Raw genomic sequence first — 22,682 nt, forward strand, 5'->3', positions numbered from 1 at the left:
CAAATCTCTTCTTTGAGAAGAGTGGTGGTATTATTTGGTATATATGGATTAATTACTATCCATCATGAAATACTGTCAACAGTTAATAAAAATGTTGAATTTCACATGAGGCTCGTCAAGGATTGTTTTGCTAGCCCTCCCTAATTCTGAAGTGACAGACAAGAGGGACTGCAACTAGTTACTACCACCCTCCTCTAATTCATAGGTTAAATTTCACCAAGTAGTGATGAGATTGAACCTACAAACGTATTCGATCACGTGAACAGCAGATTTCGAATCGAGTGCCCAACTGTTCCAAGCATTACTCAAAATGAACTTAGAATGTTTCAGAATGACATGTTTGTTATTATTACAATTAAATGTTAAGTGAGATTTCGTGGACTGAGCGAGACTTTAGGCAGAAAATAATTAACTGGGTGTGGCTTGTTTAAAAGTATAAATAAGAAGGAAGAAGTACGTGATTATGAAACGAAGACGGTAAGGTAAGAACACGGTAACGAAAGGCCTCTCGAAAACAATGAGGAGAAAGCGTGTGTAATTACTATCAACCGACGATCCTTGGATCATCAGTTGTTAGCAACTATGCGTGCCTTCTCCAGATCACTGCAGGTTCAAAAATCGCAATAACTAATTTTAAATATTACACCAGCAGGAATCAAATCAACAAACCAAATGCTTTTTGGAGGAACCAAAGCATCACTTTTTTTTGGATATGTTCGTAGTAGAATGGGTTGAAGTACATCGAAGAAGATACTAGTGTTTGTAAACGTAATATACTTTATATGTTAACTTATAAGGCGTACGTTTCAGCTGCTTATTAGTAATTTATTGGTTTTCTAGCAAGTCATCAAAACACGTACGCACAGTAGTATGCATGTAAAACATGGTTTGTAAGCATTTTCTTGTTGAGAGACTTACGGTAGTCTTGAAGGTTTTCACAAAAATTTTTTTGAACGATATATATATAGTGAAGGAAGAAAAATTTACCAATACAAAACTACTGACTTAATTTAATAGGGTTTTAGATTTATCGAACAAAACACTTTAGCTTGTTTAGAAATTACACAGTAAACAAGTTTTTGAAGACTTGGAAAAATATATTTATTTTAGCAGAACAAAATTGCATATTTTTGGTGTATTGCAACTCGCTACATTTAGGATGTTTTAAAACAACCTTTAACTACAAATATTTAAAAAATCACGAAACCATATACTGCTGTATACCACATATTCCCGATATCAGCAGAAAAATAACCAACATTTGGCAAAAACTAACAACAAAATATGACATTCCAGTTAATACTAAATTTATTCAAAAACCAGACACAAAAGTAAGGTCTATACTATGTAAAAACTACACTGACAAACACCACACCAACATTATTTATAAAATACAATGTGATAACTGCCACGACTTCTATATTGGAGAAACAAGTAGAAAAATGGAAACCAGATTCAAAGAACATAAAAAGTCACCTTCACACGTTTTCGAACACTGCAAGTCGAATAACCACAACATAAGCATAGAAAACACCCAAATACTAAATAAAGAAACAAACATAAACAAATGCAATATTAAAGAAGCCTTACTTATACAACAACTCAAGCTCAAAATAAACCAATACAAAGGAACACCTTTATACCTATATTAATAATATAATATAATCAAACATTTAAGCACGCCCTCTACATTCATATACTCAGTTACACAACATGTGGTCAGTTACCTCCTTCTTTCTTTGTGAACCTGACGATGACCGAAGGTCAAAACGTTGTTCACTCCTCCACATAAAAAAATTCTCAACCCAGACCAGCCGTTTTTACGTATATATTTAACGTATCTGTTTTAAATATATTCGTATTATTGAAGATAATAGAAATTCACACAGTTGCACGTTCGTAGATCCGAAATCAACGTAGAAAGACATAACTACTATTAAACTAGATGTATTTCGCAGGGTCCCCGAAAGTGTTCTGTTTCAAGAGTAAATAAAACCAAAAATGAGAGGAACAAATATTTTATTTCTTCGTTTGGAGGTTCATGCGTAATGCTGTGTTGCAGTCTGAATAATATATTTAATCCTTCCCGTGATTCATGGTATGCGCACGTTTTACTGATGTCACGACAGTATAAATTGCAACACTAAACGCCCTTTATGCGACTTCAATTTGGTGTCTACTGACTGACAGAGAACACACTACCACACAGTGGTGTGAGTGGTTAAAACAGGTTACCCTCTTCGGTTAGTATGGTGAATTCACAAATTTATTATTAATGTAGCTTCATCGTATCACACCAAAGTCACCCAAAAATGAACCTTACATAAGGTGTAAAGTTACTATCTTCTTCTACTTTTCGTCACTTAGACTTAGGGTTTTCGAGTTGCAACCTGTATGGTGGCTATGTCTAAAGACAAGATTGTTTACATTGTTAAGCTACAGTAACTTTCATTTACAGAAATAAATTTGACTTTGAGTATATGTAATTTTCGCTTTTAAGGTCGGCGTTTTATCTTCATTACGATGTAACAACTCACTCGATTTTATTCATTTTTAAATTTCGCACTGTTGAGAAAATGCATTGTATATATTCGGAGAGACAAGTGGTATCCAATGAGAACTTCGTGGTTGTGCTCTTAACATTTTGATAGAACAGCTCAAAAGGTTCTTCCCAAACATAATTCTTTGCCCACTTTATTTTCATTTTCTTAACACCTAAAGTTTCTAAACAAATGTTTCTTTAGGTTGTTAAAGTTCCTTAGAGAAATTCCGGTGACATTCAACTACATAGTTTTGCTTGAAATCGTTATTAGTTTACTTGAAGTATTTTGCTAAATTTCGTTGTAACAAAACTAAATAATAAATTGATATCAATATAAGCCTCAAAGTATTTCCAAGAAACAAATCAACAGAAAATTGTTACTTTATTTGAGTTGAAACATTCGTAATAAGTTGTTATCTGATAACTGTGAAATCAGTATGTAAGCCAAAATAATCGTGTTCTATACAGAAATACTTTCCTCTCGAGTGATATTTCTATAGAATTTTACAGTTAACGAGAAATATGTTTGCTCGCAATTAAGCACAAAGTTACACGATGGGTCATCCGTGCTTTGTTCACTATAGGTATCGAAACTCGGTTTCTCGAGTTGCAAGTCTACAGGCATACTGTTATGCCAAGAAATATGATAATTTCAGTAATCAAGCAAGAAAAGATTTTCCATATAGCGAATTACTTATTTTGAAATATGATAAAAATAAATAAAAACGGTTTTAACTTTCATAGACATACTTGGGGTCCAATTTGACTCCAGCAAAGAACAGTAAGTTGTTATCCATAAGCATGTGATGAAATTGCCATGTTACTGTCCTATTAAACTCAAAGAAAATTGAAAGTGTACGTTGTGGGTCACCTTGGGTCTAATCAGTCCAAACACAAATATATCCTTACAGTAGGTTATGGAATGAAAATCCAATAAGCAGGTTACATAATCGATTACCAAACAAAGATTCTATAAAATGGGGATTATGAGTGGTCATGACAGAGAATACTTGTTGGGGTAGCGAGATGTAAGCATGTTTGCATAACAGTGATGTTATAAACAGACAAGATGATACTGTATTTCTTCGACGATTTAATTGCCTTTATAGTGAAGAAAACGTTTAAAAATCGTTTCGAAAAGTGTAGGACAAACTGCATGTTTTGTGATGTTCAATGATCATGGGGTCCCTTGGATATAAATTTGTAATGATTATGTAAAAAGATATACAACCGGAAATGTTGTTGTAGTCCACTTGGACATCATATGTGCTGATGAGGGACTATAAATTATGTTGTGATTTATTTACAAATTGCCTAAAATATTATAAGTATGAAAGAACTTTAATTCAAGCACACTTAATGTTGGTCCAGATGCATTTAACTCGAGAACATTTGTGTGGTTCAGTGCTAAAGTTCGTGTACTTCTAGACCGTAATTACAATACCATGTGATCGATAGTCTTACAACTATAATAAAAAGAAAAATGTACAAACAGTTCATCATTTAAAACAGGTGGGATAAAAATTAAATGTTCAAAACAAAATAAAAGACATTTTAAACTAGTTATTTCACTAAAGATAACTGTGCAGCTCTGAAAAAAAACCAACAATACTAGATATCCACAAGTTTTTTATATGGTGAACAGCACCCTTTTTTTTGATACCACTGAATATACAGTGATTTTGAAAAAAGTACAGCCTTCAACCCTGCAGTCTTTTGTTCTGAAGTTGCAGTTTCACTCCACCAGAGCTTGTAAAAAAATAAAATGTAATTTCAGTCTTTCTCTATTATATTATTCAAAAGTGATGTCAAAATATTAATGGAGCACCAGACTTCACTAATTAAAGCATTACAAGTAGCAATAAGAGAAAAAGAACCCATTTATGCGTGATCTAATACAATATAAAATGATATAAACATGTGTGGGATGGAAACGTCTTAGTTACGTTGATATTGGTACAGGTATCCATTCAGTTCCACTTTTATTTGTTTGTGATCGTTTCTTTAAATTGCAACCAAAGTGTGCCTGTTGGCTACTCTGTTACTGATGGCATGAGAGAACAATAAGAAGTAAACTTTGTTGGAATATATGCCCAGAAATCTGTCATATACTGAGATTATAATGGTGTCACTTGCTTGTGATGGTCCAAGTTGGCATTTCTACATGTTGAAAGAATGGAGTGCAAGTCAGTACAACTTAAAACAGTTTTGTTGAATGAATAAAGGTACACACACACACACACAATCAGATGGCAAATATGAGAACTGAAAACGGACAATATTTCTTTGGCAAGTCCTAGATCCTTCACCTAAGAAACGAACATGGCAGGCACCAAAACTACTTTCACAGTTCGTTCGTTCTGCAAATGACTAATCAGAAAACTAGTATATTTTCCCCTGGTGGCTCAATGGTGCAGTAGAGGATTTAAAATGCTACAATTTATAGTTCTCTCCCTGTCATGAGTGAGCACAACTCAAAAATCTATCTTGTAATTAATCAATTCTTCAAAATAATGAGCAAGATAATTAGAAATAATTATATATGGTGTAAAAATATCATTACCCTAATTTGGATGTTTTAATATAAATTAGAAACATTACATTTCACCAAACCTGTTCACACCATAACAGTTCCCAGACAATTTGTTTTATCCCAACCAGTCTGAAAAGCACTAGGGTTAGGTGAAAAGCCTAGTTGGCACAAGATACACTAGGTATGGTGTAGTTGATATGTTATAAACGTTACCTTTACTTACAACTTACTGATACTAACAAGTGTAGCAGTTTGTTGAAACTAGAATGAATGAAACAAAAATTGGTGTAAAAACAAATTCCCTACTCACACAGTATAAAAAACAAAACAAATTATAAATATAAACAATTTTAAAAATATTATATGAAATATATAATTAATAGAAGGGCCTAAGTGTAGTATTTGTTTATGACAAACGTCATCAGTACATGACACTCATGCTGTATGAATAATTTTGAGTAGGTCTTTCTCAAATATAACAAGTTTATGAACTGTTATTTTTCTGATAGATTATACGTGAATTTGGTCCAGCTTTAGCATAAGTTAAGTGAGCACTATTCTAGAATACCACATTTCTAAGTTATATATTATAAACAACGTTTTATAAAGGTAAGTAACACTTCACATTTTTGTAATGAATAAATAATTCAATTCTTACTGATAATGAGAAATGTACTTCAAACTCTGTTAGGTTTTTTCAGTAATTTTTATAGTTTACATATTTCTATAATTAATACAAAAATTACCTCATTACCTGTAAGATAGTTTCAGGACTAGTCACAAATGTTTCTGAATGAATAACCTAATTCTCAAATGAAAAATGCTAAATAAACTCAAATTTGGTCGGTAGAGAGAAACACAATAAACACAGATTCTGGTTTATTTTTTATTGTTAAGGTAAATGAATGATAAGACATGAAGACAACAACAAGGAAGTTCACAGGCAAGTTGTCATATCTGCGTATTGAGGTACGCTACATACAGACTTCTCTAGAAACTGATCTGGAAAAACCATATTTATCTCATTTTTTCAAGAATTTCACAAAGCAAAAATACTTCATGACACCCACAATCCTATTGTTCATGGTACGTGGTAAATTGTACAAGTTCAATCCTTATACTTCAGCAACAGTTAGAAAACAAGATGATTGGCTTCTAGACGCACATTTATTCCTAGAGCTAACATCACATGTCACGTAAACAAAACTTAACGTCAAGGTTACAAGCTCTTAGATTTCTCTTGCATCACGTCCCATAACATGCTCGACTTGTAACTACTTGTTTAATTTTTTAATTGCATTAAAATAAGTACAGCTCATTAAAAACATTTAAACAAACCAAGACTTCCTTTAACAAGCTTCATTACGCATTACCAGTTCCAAAGCGAGATTGCCCAGAGAATCCTCATTAATGACATTGTTACTTTTCATGTCGCAACAAGAAGAAAAATATTACACATTACAAATAAAATGATCAGAACAAGTAAGTTGTTACTTTTCATGTAACAAGAAGAAAAATATTACACATTACAAATAAAATGATCAGAACAAGTAAGTTGTTACTTTTCATGTATGCAACAAGAAGAAAAATATTACACATTACAAATAAAATGATCAGAACAAGTAAGTTGTTACTTTTCATGTAACGAGAAGAAAAATATTACACATTACAAATAAAATGATCAGAACAAGTAAGTTGTTACTTTTCATGTCGTAACGAGAAGAAAAATATTACACATTACAAATAAAATGATCAGAACAAGTAAGTTGTTACTTTTCATGTCATAGTAACGAGAAGAAAAATATTACACATTACAAATAAAATGATCAGAACAAGTAAGTTGTTACTTTTCATGTGTATAACGAGAAGAAAAATATTACACATTACAAATAAAATGATCAGAACAAGTAAGTTGTTACTTTTCATGTCGTAACGAGAAGAAAAATATTACACATTACAAATAAAATGATCAGAACAAGTAAGTTGTTACTTTTCATGTCGTAACGAGAAGAAAAATATTACACATTACAAATAAAATGATCAGAACAAGTAAGTTGTTACTTTTCATGTCGCAACAAGAAGAAAAATATTACACATTACAAATAAAATGATCAGAACAAGTAAGTTGTTACTTTTCATGTCGCAACAAGAAGAAAAATATTACACATTACAAATAAAATGATCAGAACAAGTAAGTTGTTACTTTTCATGTCGCAACAACAAGAAAAATATTACACATTACAAATAAAATGATCAGAACAAGTAAGTTGTACCATGAGATGTGAAGTTATTCTTCGTCAGATATTACTCACTATCTACATCTAGCAAACACATTAAGAACATGAATAAATGTTGCACTAGTTCACCATACCATCTCTACATCCATTGCAGTAGTAAAACATGATAAAACTGTTACATGAAAACAAAACACTCAAACATGGCGTGATGTTTTCATAAATGATCTGACTACACTATAAATAATTATCTAAATGTTATTAGCAGTAAAGCCAAGCCTAGAGCGTGACAACTTCCCAAATATTTACATACGTCGTGATACACAGAAATACCATATTTATATGCACATGGTGTACTTCCTTGTCTAACATACAGAATTTATAGTGAACACTAACATACAATAAGATCAAATACTTCCTATTTGTCTTACGTTCTGCTTCTATCTTGGGAATTAGAATTAATTATGTTAAGAATTTTAGATCTAAGGCAAAGATTTATTCATATAATATCCACTTTCCTTTAACATAAACATTACTACAGTTAAAAAGGAACTGTGTACATTATACAATGTACTTTGCATCCACTGTCATGAAAAAGATACCTAACGAGGTTCCACAGACCAATTGCTACAGTTGGGAAAAACTTTGTAGCACAGTCAATGCACAAATGGGGAAAAATCCAAAAACGACTTCACAGTAAGAAAGAGATGTTCACACATTTTACAAGTCTTAACTCACATTAATTACTCTAGATACACTGCAGTCTCTTTATGTAAGTAATTATCTCAGTAGGGACTTACAAAGTTCTTCATAAAAACAACGAATCCATCTCTTAAATCGTGACAATAAAGAGAATCTTACAAACAATTAAAATAAGAAATGTAAAACTATTTTTGGTGTAAATCAGTCTCCTTCAGATTTCTCATATAGTAAAAGCAAGTAAGGAAAATGATTGAGGACATGAATTGACTTTTACTGAAACTGTCTGAAAGAAGACCACCTTAAGATTTTTCTTACATAATAGGATGAAACACAAAATGCTGTTGTCTTCATATGTGATCATCTGGATTCAAAGCCTGGCTCAGGGTGGGGGAGTGTTGACACTTGAGTTCACTGTGATGCCCATTCCTGAGCTAGGCCTGTTATCCTTCAGTGTTCGCCCTTGACAGTAACGGAAACTGAAGCCCCCGGCTTGACGTTACTGCCGAGGCCATTGCTTGTCGGGGAGCATGCCAGCTTGGGTGCAGTGCCCTGGACGTTTGAAATGTGCCTCCTAAAAACAAAATTGATAAACTGTAAGACATCCTCAATCTTTAACTACTAATGGAAAATTGTAAAATAAGTTTAAGCACTATAACATCTGCATTCTTTATTTGATATTTGGCTACTTCTTTCCAGACCATAAAACCAACAGCTTCTTTCCCTGTTATATATCTATGTTAAAAATAGATGTCCATGTTCAGATACTTTGACACCAATTTTATTTAATTATATCTTTGCACTACTGCAAATGTAATTATCATTTATCACATACATACAAAGTATAGTAAGGAATACTATTTTCAGCTTATGTTTTCATGTGCTAACTATAATGTAGTATACATGAAACATTTCATTCTTTATGTCAATATTTTCTTACCACACCAGAACCTTCACTTTATGTTTGATGTCAAGATAGTTTCTGTTGATGTCAAATTCACCTCAAAAACCAAGCACAAAACTGAAGTCATTAGTAACTCAAAATGACATAGAATCACACAATTCAAACGCCATTTATAAAATAACACGCGATAACTGCCCAGAAGTTTACATCACAGAAACAGGTAAAAAAAATACAAACCAGATTCACTGAACGTAATGAAAAAATTGTCCCATGTTTATCACCACTGCAACTAAAAAAAAATCATATCCATACAACACACCATAATTTTTAAACAAAGACACAAACATCAATAAATACAAAATAAAAGAAGCCTTCTCAACTGAAGAAACAGCCCAAACATAAATAAACCTGCAGGGTAACAAGATACCTCACAGACTGTCAAGAAATATCCAGTCAATTTTTTTTTGTTCAATACTCTCTGTACACTCATTTTTCTCTGTAAACTACCTATACCAGAGAATGACAAATCTTGTTACAATGCCATCCAGTTATAACAGTTTTTCTTCTGATTACCCAGTCAAGCCATCTCAAAACTTGTTAATTTTTGTCGTAAATACAATACAGCGATGTTTAATCTTGAAAAGACAAATCATTTCAAACAGACAGCTTTCTATATAATCACACTCATTAAGTCTTAACCTGAAATCTAATTGTCAGGAAAATTCCAGAAAAATATATTTTGATCCAAAACCTTTTAACACATACTAAACAACAAGATTGTGTTTCAGTATATTATACAACTATGGTGACCAAAGGGACATTTTGTTAAAAGTACAGAAACTGGCCTTAAAATCAACATAAAGGAAAATTATTTTTGTAAGTGTTTGGGTACAAAAAATAATTAATTCACTACAGTCCATATCCTTTAGGAACTTTACCACCTGATACTGCTCAGTCATTTTCAGAAGCCATTTTTTTTATAGAATTCATAAGATAGTATAAAACTTTCAATTCATCTTACTGCTAATACAGAAAGTCAAAGTGGAAATGTCATTTATGTGGATAAAGCCCTAACCCTGCACTATAATACATTAAATTGTATTCGACTGTGATAGTCTCTTCTAAAATGGAGATTCAGTGATATATATCTAACTACTCTGACAAATGTATAATTGAAATCAAAATGCAAAAAAATAAAAATAATAACCGTAGTAATTTACACAGTGAAAGCTTTTAAACTCCTATTAGGAGAATCTGCTCTATTACCACATCCTGCCAACCCCTTCAAGAAATTCTGGTGTTTTTTTGACAACTGTACAAACAACAATGTAACACAATGTGATAAAACCTACAATGAAAAAGATATAAATTTTGGAATCTAAAGTATAACAAGGAAGGTGCTGCCTAAATATATATAGTGGAAAAAGTAGAAACCAAATGAAAATAGGGTACAAGTGTTCAGTTATGGTTGGCTGATTTAGTGTTTTATGGCACAAAACAGCTAGGCCTATCTGCACCAAACATCTGGTAAAAAGTTAAAATTAAAGTAAATTTAGTAAAATTCATAAAAGGAAATTAAAGTAAAACAAAACAAAGTTTAAAAAACATAAATAGAATAAAACTAATGTTTACATCTAGTCTACAACATCAAGAGAAAAAACTACAGTAATTCAAGTTGTAAAGAACTTTCTGTAGCATAATTGTAATTATCATAACTCACCAGGAAGACTAACAGGTAAGTACAAAAACCACCATCAGTCACCTGATGTTGGCCTTTCTAGTGCTGATTCTGAGTTATTTGATGTTATGGCCATTTTCAAAAAGTAAAGTAATAAAAGTTTTAAAAGACTTGTAGTAAAATTTTAATAATAATTCACCAGGATGACTAACAGGTAGTTCAAACAGCAGCAGCAGTCACCTGAAGTTAGCCTTTCCAATCTTGGTTTCGAGTAATGTAATGTTACAGCCAGTTTTTAATTTCAAATCGAACTAGATGAACTGTGATTTTTAAAAGGGAGCCACATTAAAAAAGGTGTAATGTATAAATTAAAAAACTAAAACCATTACTAAGGTGGACAGTGTCACCATCACCAATAACACTGTCTAACGTTATGGAGAAACCTTATGACAGAGTATATTTAAAATGGTACCGTCGTTGAGAGTCATAACAGCAGCAAGACAGTAAAATGTGGCTTACTGTCACCTCAGTGGTACACAGACTACATACTGGTGGATCAGTTCCAGATAAAAGAAAAAGATGACTTAAAAAACTGTGGCCAGTGTGTAGTCTAGTTATAACAACTTCCTCTTTCCAATCCTTACGGAGCGTAAACGGCCAAAGTCCAGTATAAGGTTTTATTTGGAAAAGCTTGTTTTCATGTTACTCACTCCAAGTCGACTGCTAGTTGGCACTGAGTCAAGCCTTGAATACAGGACCATAGTCCATGTATGGAACAGGCACAGAAGTGCCAGAGTAGATGCATTTCGCTGTGGTGTTGGTGAGCTCGTTTCTGCAAATACCAATATGGTATCCAGAAAAACTGGATATAAATAGATGTTAAAGAGAAATGAGCCAGTTGGTTTTGAATATCGGCAAGAACAGGGTGTGAACCAACATGAAGTGATACCAGGACCAGTAGAGAACTAAGCGAGTCAGTATAAATAATGCAGTTTGAGTACTGCTTAGCTTCTATGTGATCTGGGGCAAGAGAAATGGCAGACAGTTCAGCAGTGAACACAGAAGCTACAGAGGGGATTCTGCATGCAACCACCAAACCACAACAAACCATGGCAGAGCTCACACAGTCACCTGATTTCAAACCATCTGTATAAGTAGGAATGGAAAGATGGTTTGAAAGATGTTCAGCAAATAGTACAGTATTTCTAATTGGGAGCATCTGCTTTTCTCATATGACTTAAAGATAGGGGACTGTAAGAAGTCGTGGTGGGATTGGCTGACCAGAAGATACAGCAATGTTATTCAAGGACAGACTCAATTCATCCAACTGCACCTGGATATGAAGGCCAAAAGCAGGAATGGCAGATTGTCTGTTCTGAAGGAGCATGGCCAATCAAGGAAGGAAAACAACCCCAGGTGGGATGCTTTGGTAAGGAACAAAGTTTCAAAGCATATAGTAAAGACATACAAAGAGCAGAGGTCCAAAGAAGGTTCATGAGACTCTATGTATAAGCTCTAAACTGGGGAAGTGCAGAAAGCTCCAGTGCACAGTTGAAGTCTTTGACAATGAATGGGGTTCAGCATCTTTAAGGCCAAGGTTCTGGCAGAGTCATAGACCAGTGATCCATAGTCGAGTTTCGATCGAATAAGAGCACAATATATCTTTAGCATAGAATATCGATCCACTCCCCAAGTGGTGGAAGAGATTACACGGAGGATGTTCAGTGCTCTTGTACATTTGACCCGTAGCTGCTTCATGTGTGGTATAAAGGTCAGCTTACGGTCAAAGATAAGCCCCAAGAACTTTGTCTCAGGGACCACAGGCAGCACAACTTCACCTATACGGAGTTCAGGATCAGGATGAATACCCTGTTGGTGACAAAAGTGCATGTAAATGGTTTTAGAGAAAGAGAAGTTAAAGCCATTTGCTGTGGTCCACTTCAGTAAACAACAGAGGGCAGTCTGTTGCTGCTGCTCAATATACCTCATGTTCGATGACTGACGAGATGTGAAAGTTGTTGACATAGAACCAGTTTGCAACAGTGAGAGGGAGTTGTTCAGTGATGGCATTAATATTTATATTGAAAAGTGTGACACTCAAAACACAGCTCTGAAGGACTCCAAGTTCCTGTAGAAAAGTATGGGAAAGCGTCAAACCTACACGAACTTCGAATCTCCTGTCCATTAAAAAATTGTTAATAAAAATGGGCAAATGGCCACGCAACCCATATATATATATATATATATATGGAGGTCTAGCAAAATGCCATACCTCCAGGTTGCATCATAAGCCTTCTCGATGTCAAAGAATACTGATATAAGATGTCATTTGAGAAAGGCTTCTCTGATTGACGTTTCAAATCGAATCAGGTGGTCCATGGTTGAGTGCTGTCATCAGAACCCACACTGAGTGGGCGATGAGAGGTTGTTTGATTCGAAGAATCAAAGAACACGAGCATAAACCATCCTCTCAAAGGTCTTACAAAGACAGCTCATAAGAGCAACTGGACAGTAGTTTGAAGGAATCTTGGGATCCTTCCAAGGTTAGAGAAAGGTAGGACAATAGCCTGGTGCCAAGCATCAGGAAAAACATTCTCCTGTCAGATCCAGTTAAAAACAATCAGAAGAATAGCAAGAGACACACGAAATAGATGACACAGCATTTCATAGTGTACTTCATCAGGTCCAACCGATGTACTGCCAGACCGATGAAGAGCCAGTTTGAGTTCCACCAGTGTAAAGGGATGATTATAGTTATAGAGACAATCAACTCAAAAGGAAAGAGGTGAACATTCTGCCCAAGTCTTGATGGTTAAGAAGGTGGAGGAAGAAGGAGAAGTGATAGATACCCGACAAAATCTTTCACCTGGAGTATTGGTGATGCTCCGGGTATCAGCTACTTCCTGGCTATCTGACAGCAAGATCAAGAGAAAGACAGAATTATATTGCCCACTGACCTTTCGAATCTTGTCCAAGATTTCTTCTTACCCACCAAGCATGTGCACGGGCCTGCTTGAAAGTGATGCTGTTCAAGAGTGTGGGACATCTACAGAAAGTACCCCAGGCCTGTTTTTGAGCCTTCCATGCCATGTGGCAGGCAGGATTCCACCAGTGATTCCACCATATCATGTAAAACATGTCAAGATTTTATGAATACACTGAGCAACTGCTTATATAATACAGTCAGTTACTGCTGCCACACAGTCGTCTACTGATGGCTTAGAGACGATGGCAGGATCAAGTTCTGCGAGAGCAGTGAAAGAGGGCCAGTTTGCATGATCCAGCAACCCTTCCTATCAATTTCAGCACTTCCCCAGAGGGGATGATGTCCATTAAAATCCCCCAGGATTGAAGAGAGAAACAGCGACTGCTCAATGAAAGCATCAAGGTCTGATTGATCATAGGTCTCTCCAGGCGACAGGTAGAGAGAACAACCATTGATGGGTATGACACATGGAAACACATATGGCTATGGCCTCCAAGGGTGTGCTGAGTGGCAAAGACAGGGTGGACACATGCTGATCAACCAACAGTGCCACCCCTCCATGCACTCATCCATCACACAGCCTGTCATTTCTGTACAAAGAAACCTACCAAAAGGTGACCGTATCAGCAGGTTTCAGAAATGATTCCTGTAAGGAAAGAAATACAAGATGGTAGGAAGCAATCAGTGTTTTGATGTCATCCAGATTAGAACACAAACCTCGACAGTTCCATTGTATCAAGGCAGCCATTTTTATTTATGTGTAGGCGAATTGCATGGAGAACCCTTCTGTTTACAACCACATCTCTTTTCCTTACTGTCCTTATTCGAGGGAGATCTATCGACCTCCATGGATCCTGCCCTGGGTCGATTGGGGAGGTCTTTGCTGTTGGAAGAGGATTCCAGTGACTGAGGACGAGAACAAATGATTGTTTTCCATCTTGAGGTGGGAGAAGAAGAGTATCCGAGGAAATGCCTGAACCCAGAACCAAAGGATGTGGATCTTGGAGTTTTCTTGGAATGTATGTAAGGGACATAGATGGGTGTTGAAGTTGATTCATCAACTTTTTTAACCACAGAGGTCAAAAGACTTTTCATTTGTTTTGAGAATGATTCTTTTGGAGGCACAGAGAGATTTGTCTGCACTCCCACTGCAGTAATGGAATGAAGTGCAGCAGCATACATCTGAGATGAAGTAGTGGACAGCAACTATCGAGCCTCAGGATAAGTAATGTCATGAATCGTTTTCAAATGCTGCACCTCTTTTTCTTCCAATCATTTAGGGCAAGAAAGAAAATAGGACAGGTGAGAGCCATTGCAACTGATGCAATGAGGGTCAGTTTCACACTCATAAGCATCATGGTCCTTGCCACTGCAACAAGCACTCGTCAAGGAACTACGATATGACATCTTTGAGTGACCAAACTGCTGACACTGGAAGAATTGGAGAGGGTTTAGAATGTATGGTTATACCCTGCAATTAAGATAAACTGCCTTGATGGTGGCAGGTGGATGTGGTGATGTAAGTGTCAGAATGAGGTCACTGGTCGGCTTCTTAATTCCATCTTTGTAAGTGGAGATACACCTCACTGCAGAAACTGCCTAAGTGGAGAAACCAGTGAGAATTATTGACTCAAGGATGTTTTTCAAATCCCTCTCAACAATAGCTCCTCGTGATGAATTCAAAGTAGCATGAGGTATTACCTCAATAGGTATATCCCCAATCACCTTTGAATGCAAGAGGAGTTCATTGTGTAGAGATGTGGATGTTTCCACCAATGTCACCAGATTGAAACTTCTTTACTGACTTTGGAAAGCCAGCAAGTCCCTCTAATCCTTTCTGAATGAAAAAGGGAGACATTTGCCCTAAAGGTTTGTCTGAAAGAGAGTGTGGGATAAGAAATGAGATACAACAGGTATTACAGATGTTGAAGATTGCTGCTCAGAATCTTCAAGTAGTGGTCATTTATCTATGGACTGTTTTTTCACTATTATTTAAGTTTTTATTTGGAGAATCCATAATAAAAAAGGAATATTTTAGTGCCCACTGACCCCACCTACCATGAATCCCTAAGAGGGGATGCACTACAATGTCAAAGAAGAACACTGCAACAATGCCAGAGTTTCGTGAGAACTTTACCCAAACACCAGCATCAGATACAATGTCCACAACACCTGTTGAGAACACTTAACACTGGTACTTGATTGACCCTAGCTCAAGTGGACCAGCTGATTGGCCCAAGGGAGGCCACCTCAAAGCTGCCTGTCTACAGGAATTCAAAGCCAAAGTGGTGTGTTAGGGTTGAAGCCCTCAACCATCAGGATCCTCTCCTCCCCTACATGGTTCACCATGCACGGCAAACACATGGGTGGATGTTTAGATACCAGAGGAGGTAAAGTGAAAGAACAGAACCTTTCCTAGGAGGTCTTGCTCACCACGTACAGGAATCCACACCGTAGGGGTGTTCAGTTACAGAGAATATAGACATAACTATATATAAGTGAAAAATTGTTCATAGAAAAACACAAAATATATAGAAACTTGTATGAGTAAAATCAAAGGAAAGAAAAATAGATGTTTGACTCTGTGTGCAATACCACATTACCCAAAAAACAGGTAATGAATTGTTACACCATTTATCCTACTTATACAGGCTTGTTTTAAGTAACCAATCTTGTTATCATGACACTATATACTCCAGGTGTACTTCCACAGGGTCCTCAAAAGTGTTCTCTTTCAAAAGTAAATAAAACCAAAATTAATAGTAACATAGTTGTGTTACTTGCCTATGAAGTTCATGTCATGCTATGTTGTAGCCTACAGAGCGCACACTTATTCTCATGATTCATGGCATGTGCACATTTTACTAACATCCTGACAACACAAATCATATCATGAAGGGTCCTTTATCTGACATTTTAATGTCTACTGACTGACAATATATTACTTAATATTGATGTATTACGTGATTACACAAACTAAGTATTGAGAGAAATGTACATCAGGTTACAATGTTACAAATGAAAAACTTTACACACTTTTCTTTTGAAACTACATTCATGGCTTTTACACATTTTACTGTCAACTGAAAGACTGGCAGATGATACACTACTGTAAAATGATGTAAGTGGTTAAAACAGATACTGATGATAAAGCCTATAAAACAGGCCCATGTATAAAGGGTTAAGTTTTATAGACATATAAAATTAGCATCAAAATAATACAAGATTGTTAGTAAGGAATCTTTTACTGACATTATTAATTTTAAAAGTTGAGTGGTGAAATATCAAGTGTAAAAAGAAACTGAAATCAGATAAGTCATAAGACAGGTAATTTGAACTAAATGATTTTGGGAATATTTAATTAGTGCAATACAAAGTTAAATTTAACCCTCTACAACAGAAACTGTGCAAGTTGTCCAAGAATTAGCCCTTTATCAAATATATTAACTATCAAGTTTCTATTTTTTTTTCACCTTGGCAGTAAAATTCATAACACTGTTAAGTTTTAACTTTATTAAGTTAGTAAAAACTTATCTTTGATTGTACCATCACACATTTATGGTTGAAAACTAATGTAAGGACTTGTATTATATAAAATATAAATTCAGCTTTACACGTTTTATACAGCAGTGGTTCTAAATACCTCACAAATCTTCTGTTAACAATGATGACATGTCAGGACCAGTAAGTAGCTTTAATACAGAAATATTTGGTTTTGAAATTGTATAAAACTATTATCCATATTAAAAGTCTTTTTGTTCCCACTTCACACACTTTGATGATCCCATAGTATCCACACTTGAACTGTCACGACTATTAACACACAAGTTTGACATGTTACTATTAACATACCCATCACCAGAAGCGATGTTTACATGTTCAGGTTTTACTCCTTCTGTCACTGAGTCTAAACCAAGTTCTGCAAGCGAACGCAGTGCACTAAGAGCAGCCTGGTCATGGGAGGTATCAATGGTAGGGCCAGAGCCGTGACTGACATGGGGAGGATTTGTGGATAGCGATACCAGTGACAAGTATTTCATTTTATTACCCTGTGAATAGATCAGACAACATATGAGATTTCCTCGCATTCAATACATTCTCATTAACATAAAAACTTTCTTAGAATTACATTGGAACATTTTACGAACGTTTAAAATAACTTCATATAAAAATCTACACATGTAAAAGTACGAAATTTTCTAACCTTCTGTAATGTACCCGAAAAACATTAATTTCTTTCCCATATGAAAAACATTTATTAAAATGAGAAATGTTTATCACTAGAGAAAGCAGTGATAAATATTCCAGTTTATTACCTGTAGAATATAAACCTATTACATTCTAAACAAACACTTCCAGTATTTAAAAGTTCCCTTTGATTTTCTGTTTTTTGAATTTGATTTATTAAATCCTGGCCCTGAAAATGACCTATCTTCTTGGTTGTTTCACCTACTTAACAGTGTACTGCATCCTGTTATCACCTCTTCCAACACTCTGAGCTGCAGGCAGCTTTCTCCCGATGCTACCGAGGCATTTAGGCCAGACTAATCCTTCCCCTCCCCACAGAGCCATAAATATACCTTCCAGTCAATTACCAATAATTATCTTAAGCCTCTTCTTTTATTTCCCTATCTTACTGTTTCACAAATATTTTTAAAATTGTATGTGTGGCTGAAGAGAAACCACAGTTTCTGAGCTCCACTGGTTGTCTCACAGGCCTCTTAGGGTCCTGTCAGATTTACAAACCTAAAAGACTTTCACAGCAGTTAGTTACTTGGTTCCATTCTTCAGGATATATAAAATGATTAAGTGCAATGAAACCAAAACTTTGTTAACAATTTTGCTTTTTACACATCAATACTTACTTCACTTCTTCTCTTATCATTATATTCAAATGAAAAGATATATTACTTATTTCTTTTAGAGATAACCACTTGTCACTGTTAAAGGGGAAATTCATACCTTAGGAAAGTCTCGAAAATGAACTTGAAACCCTAGAACTTCTGCTAAGTACATAAGCTGTTGTTTTGGTCTCACTGTAGTCTGGGTTTGTGAAGCCGCTGGTTTGGGTCCAGACTGAGAAAGTGCTTCTGCGGTTGGTGAAGCTCCTGGCGAAAAAGACAGATCTAAGAATAAAAACAACCTAATAATTTTTAGTTACTTACACGTAATCCGTTTTTGTTTTGTAAAACTTATGAACCAAATCACTTTCACATGTGTTTTTACTCATTTTCTTTTTTCAACATCTAATTTAAAAATTAAAAACATGTATAAATCTTCACACATTATCAAAAGCATGGGAACTGAGACATTTCTTCAACTGGACAGTTTAACCAGTTAGGAAATGTAGTAAGACATTAACTTTGTGAGTACATTCCCACTAAAACAAATTTCCATAAAATGCAAACAATAATGTTTTCTACACAAACCACCTGTTGTGTAAAGTTTATCTTGTTTTTACCTCCATTTCAAAATATAAACAAAATAAGGTGCCCAATTAAATAGAATAGGCATAAAAAAACAATAAATACTTAAACTAGTACTGTTCACAATAGTAATTTTTATTGGCATGCTACTACAATAGAATTACTTTGTGCTCAGTATCTCACTTAACCCTAAATTACCTTCTAAACAACCTGTGTTTAAAAAAAATAAATCAATTAAAAAATATAGAATCCAGAAGAAAAAAAAACTTAAAACCCAAAAATATTACTCAAAGTTTTTGCTCGTTCCTTAAATTTGCAACAAATATTATCACAAGTACTGAGTTCATGACTTGTTTTGAAATGCTTGCTTTCCTGCTAAGCAACAAAACAATGACTAGGTAATAAAACACCCAAATCACATTTTCACTAGAAATAACTTTGAAAAAACATGTAGATGTGATGAAACTTATCAAAAATTACATCTAAACATGCTCTCTCTAAAGAAACTAAAACCACACTTCCCTGTCAGAGCTTGTAGAGGCTTGTTAGTTCCTGTGCTTAGATGAAAATATTTAAGTAAAATATGGATAGTTTGTACTTTTTGTCTTTTGTTTTTAAATTAGAAACCACACAAATGCAAATCTAAATACTTTCATGTAAGAAGTTTTACTGTAAGGTCTAAATTATTAACTGGAAATTCAAACAATTTTTAAACATTAGTTTTTTGAATTCCTTACCAGAAAGACCAAGCTTAACCAATATTTATAACTTGTTTTAATAACTGTTGTATGCTTTTATTATACTGAAAAACAGTGAAACTGGAAACAGTTATACACAAATATTATGCTAAAGTGCCCCCCACAAGTACAGTGGTATGTCTCAAGACTTACAACACTAAAATCAGGGGTTCGATTCCACTCCATGGGCTCAGCAGATAGCCTGATGTGGCTTTGCTCTATGAAAACACACACACACACTTATGCTAAAGTGATTTATTCTCTCTTATAAATGTGCAGAGTTTTTGATGAACCTTAACAACTTGTCATAAGCTAACATGTATGCTCACCATGCAACAATGCTCTCATTTTTAACTGGAATAAAACAACTTTGTTCATCTTTTATAAAAATACATCAGATGAAAAACACAATAATTAACAATTATTCAAAAACTGAAGATAAACCACTTGCAGTTGTTAAACTGAAGATCTACCACTTGCAGTTGTTTACTTCTTAACTATACATTTTAGAATGGTTCATGTTGTAAGAGTTAGAAACAGTGAAAAGTATTGCTATTTTAATTATGTGTAGCTTTGCAACCGATATCCTTTGAAATTTATGCTATGATAAAAAGTCTAACATTAGCCAAATCAATTATTTGAACTTACATCAAAAACACAGAGTAAAACTGGTATCTGGATAACCTACTGAGTAACTTGTCACAGGTGAATCATGGATTTATGTGAACACTTTTTCCACTTGCTGTAACAGAGATGCCAACTATTTCAAATGACTGAGCATAATGATTGAAGACAGAGCCCTTCATCATTTGTGGCTACTAGGCCTGACCAATGTCTCTAAGCTGTTTATTATTATATTATTATTATAACTATTATTATTTATTACTACTATAGATTGCTCATTTATGACTGTGTTTTGTGTATTTAATAAATAAATTAAAAAAATTCTTTTTCATATTCTCAATTCTGCATCATTTTTGTCTTCACCTCAGCCTTTTGTGGGTGAGATACTGATTTTGTATGTCTGGAACAATCGTTTATCCCGCCATGTGCCATAGAAAAATCGATGTGACAAACTGTACAAAAGGCATGAATGTTACTGACTTTTGATGCAATGACCGGATATTTTGCACTATACTCTTTCCTAAATTTTTGATTCACAGTTTTAGTCCTTTTAGATTTGCCAGAAACAAGACAATCTGGTGAAAGAGGCCTCTTTTTTCCATCTTGTGAACGATCGCATTGGTGTTTCTATGCCGCTTAGAAAACGAGAAATACCCATGTGCGTGAGCACTGATTGGCCCACAAGCACTGATGACGTAACTATGGATCACCCCACACACCCAGTATGGAGAAGCACTGCACTCAAACTATTGGTAGATGTCAGAAATACAAATATTTTATTATTACTTCAAGCACAAACATGATTATTGCAAGTAGCCATTTGGACTATGTCTTTTATTTATTGTCAAAATTTATTTATATCTCACTACAAATTTTCTTTTCACCCCTTTCAAGCCCTGGGGGAACAATTTATCACTTTATTGTATAGGCCTATATAATATATAATAATTTGGGAGTTGCAACAAGTCGTAATATTTGTCTGTATGAGCATATAGTCATAATGTATACACCAAAATCGTAATGATTATGCCCAAATCGTAATGGTTGGCAACTCTGTTGTTATAAAGCATTGTAAATAAAAATCCAATAGCAACCTCAGTATTTACTCAAAGAAGTATTCTTACCACAGTCAAGGAGTTCTTTGGCAATAGCTGATGTTTTCTGAATGGTCATTTTGTTCACAACTTCTTGGTGTTGTAATGGTCCACCAGGTGCTCTGTTCAAGCCTTCATTGAAAAATTCATTCAAAAGATGCATCATCATCACGTACAGTAAAACAACTAAATCAATACAACATAATTTGGAAACAAAGAATAACCAGGTTGAGGAAAAACAAATAATTATCATTCAATACACTGTAAAAAATGAAAATTTATTTATTACAAAAATTTAGAAGCAATGAAACTTGTGAATGTTTAGAACTTGTACAAAAGTTTCAATATTTAAAGTAAACCAATTTAGCTAAAAGAGTGAATTTAACATCATGGAAAAAAAAGTTATCTGACTGTCCAGCTAACCATTAAGTCTGTGACCTAATGTTCAAGTGTAACTACTTAAATAACAAAAGACAAAATTCCTTGTGGCTTAAGTATATTTTAAAATGCATTCTGAAATATTTCAGAATATGATATACAAAAAAAAATCACACAATATCATTGGACAGAAGTTAGCTATGTTTCCCATGATTCCTGAATCTTTCAGAAGATTGGCGAGATACTGGCCTTCTACATTCACTATAAAATGACTGAAACAACTAAAGAACATGGAAATATTGCATTTTACCTTGAGGTGATAACTGTCACTTTAGTTAAAGTAACATCTTACTATATAGTGAAATCTGTTGGTATACATTATTGACATCCAGATTTTTGTCACAGCTAATTTATTTACCTTGCACTTGCAATCAGAACTAGTGAAAAAAGTAAACACATAATAAGGATTCTCTTTTGAATTTCAAAAACTATCTCTGCTAGCCATCCTTATTTTAAGTGACAAACCAAGAGGTTGGTTAGTTGATTTAGTGTTTTATGGCACAAAGCAGCTAGGCTATCTATGCCAAATGTCCAGTAAAAAGGTAAAATTAAATTTAGTAAAATTCATAAAAGGAAATTAAGGTAAAACAGTATTGAAAAACATAAATAGCATAAAACCAATGTTGACATCTAGTCTACAATGTTAAGAGAGAAACCACAGTAAGAGAAGTTGTAAAAGACTTTCTGTAGCATAATGGTAATGATCATAACCCACCAAGAAGACTAACAGGTAAGTACAAGAACCACCATCAGTCACCTGAAGTTGGCCTTTCCAGTCCTGGTTCTG

At 34.5% G+C, this 22,682-nt stretch overlaps 1 protein-coding gene across 17 annotated transcripts in view; it reads right to left on the minus strand.

Annotated features, from left to right (window-relative positions):
* Positions 1–5,947: 5,947 nt before the first annotated feature.
* stau (double-stranded RNA-binding protein Staufen) overlaps positions 5,948–22,682 on the minus strand; it is a 46,669-nt gene continuing 29,934 nt past the window's right edge. For 4 of the 17 annotated variants that reach the window (XM_076493638.1, XM_076493648.1, XM_076493645.1 and 1 more), the window contains 4 exons: positions 21,488–21,589; positions 18,539–18,702; positions 17,429–17,625; positions 5,948–8,582 (listed from right to left, as the gene is read on the minus strand). In XM_076493638.1, the coding sequence (XP_076349753.1) occupies positions 8,459–8,582; positions 17,429–17,625; positions 18,539–18,702; positions 21,488–21,589 (587 nt within the window). In that variant the 3' untranslated portion in view covers positions 5,948–8,458. Of the gene's footprint in view, positions 8,583–17,219; positions 17,626–18,538; positions 18,703–21,487; positions 21,590–22,682 lie in introns of all 17 variants that reach the window. The other 13 variants (XM_076493642.1, XM_076493650.1, XM_076493647.1 and 10 more) reach the window with 5 other exon arrangements.

The sequence above is a fragment of the Tachypleus tridentatus genome, chromosome 3 (genome assembly GCF_004210375.1).
Source record: "Tachypleus tridentatus isolate NWPU-2018 chromosome 3, ASM421037v1, whole genome shotgun sequence".
Lineage (NCBI taxonomy): Eukaryota > Metazoa > Arthropoda > Merostomata > Xiphosura > Limulidae > Tachypleus > Tachypleus tridentatus.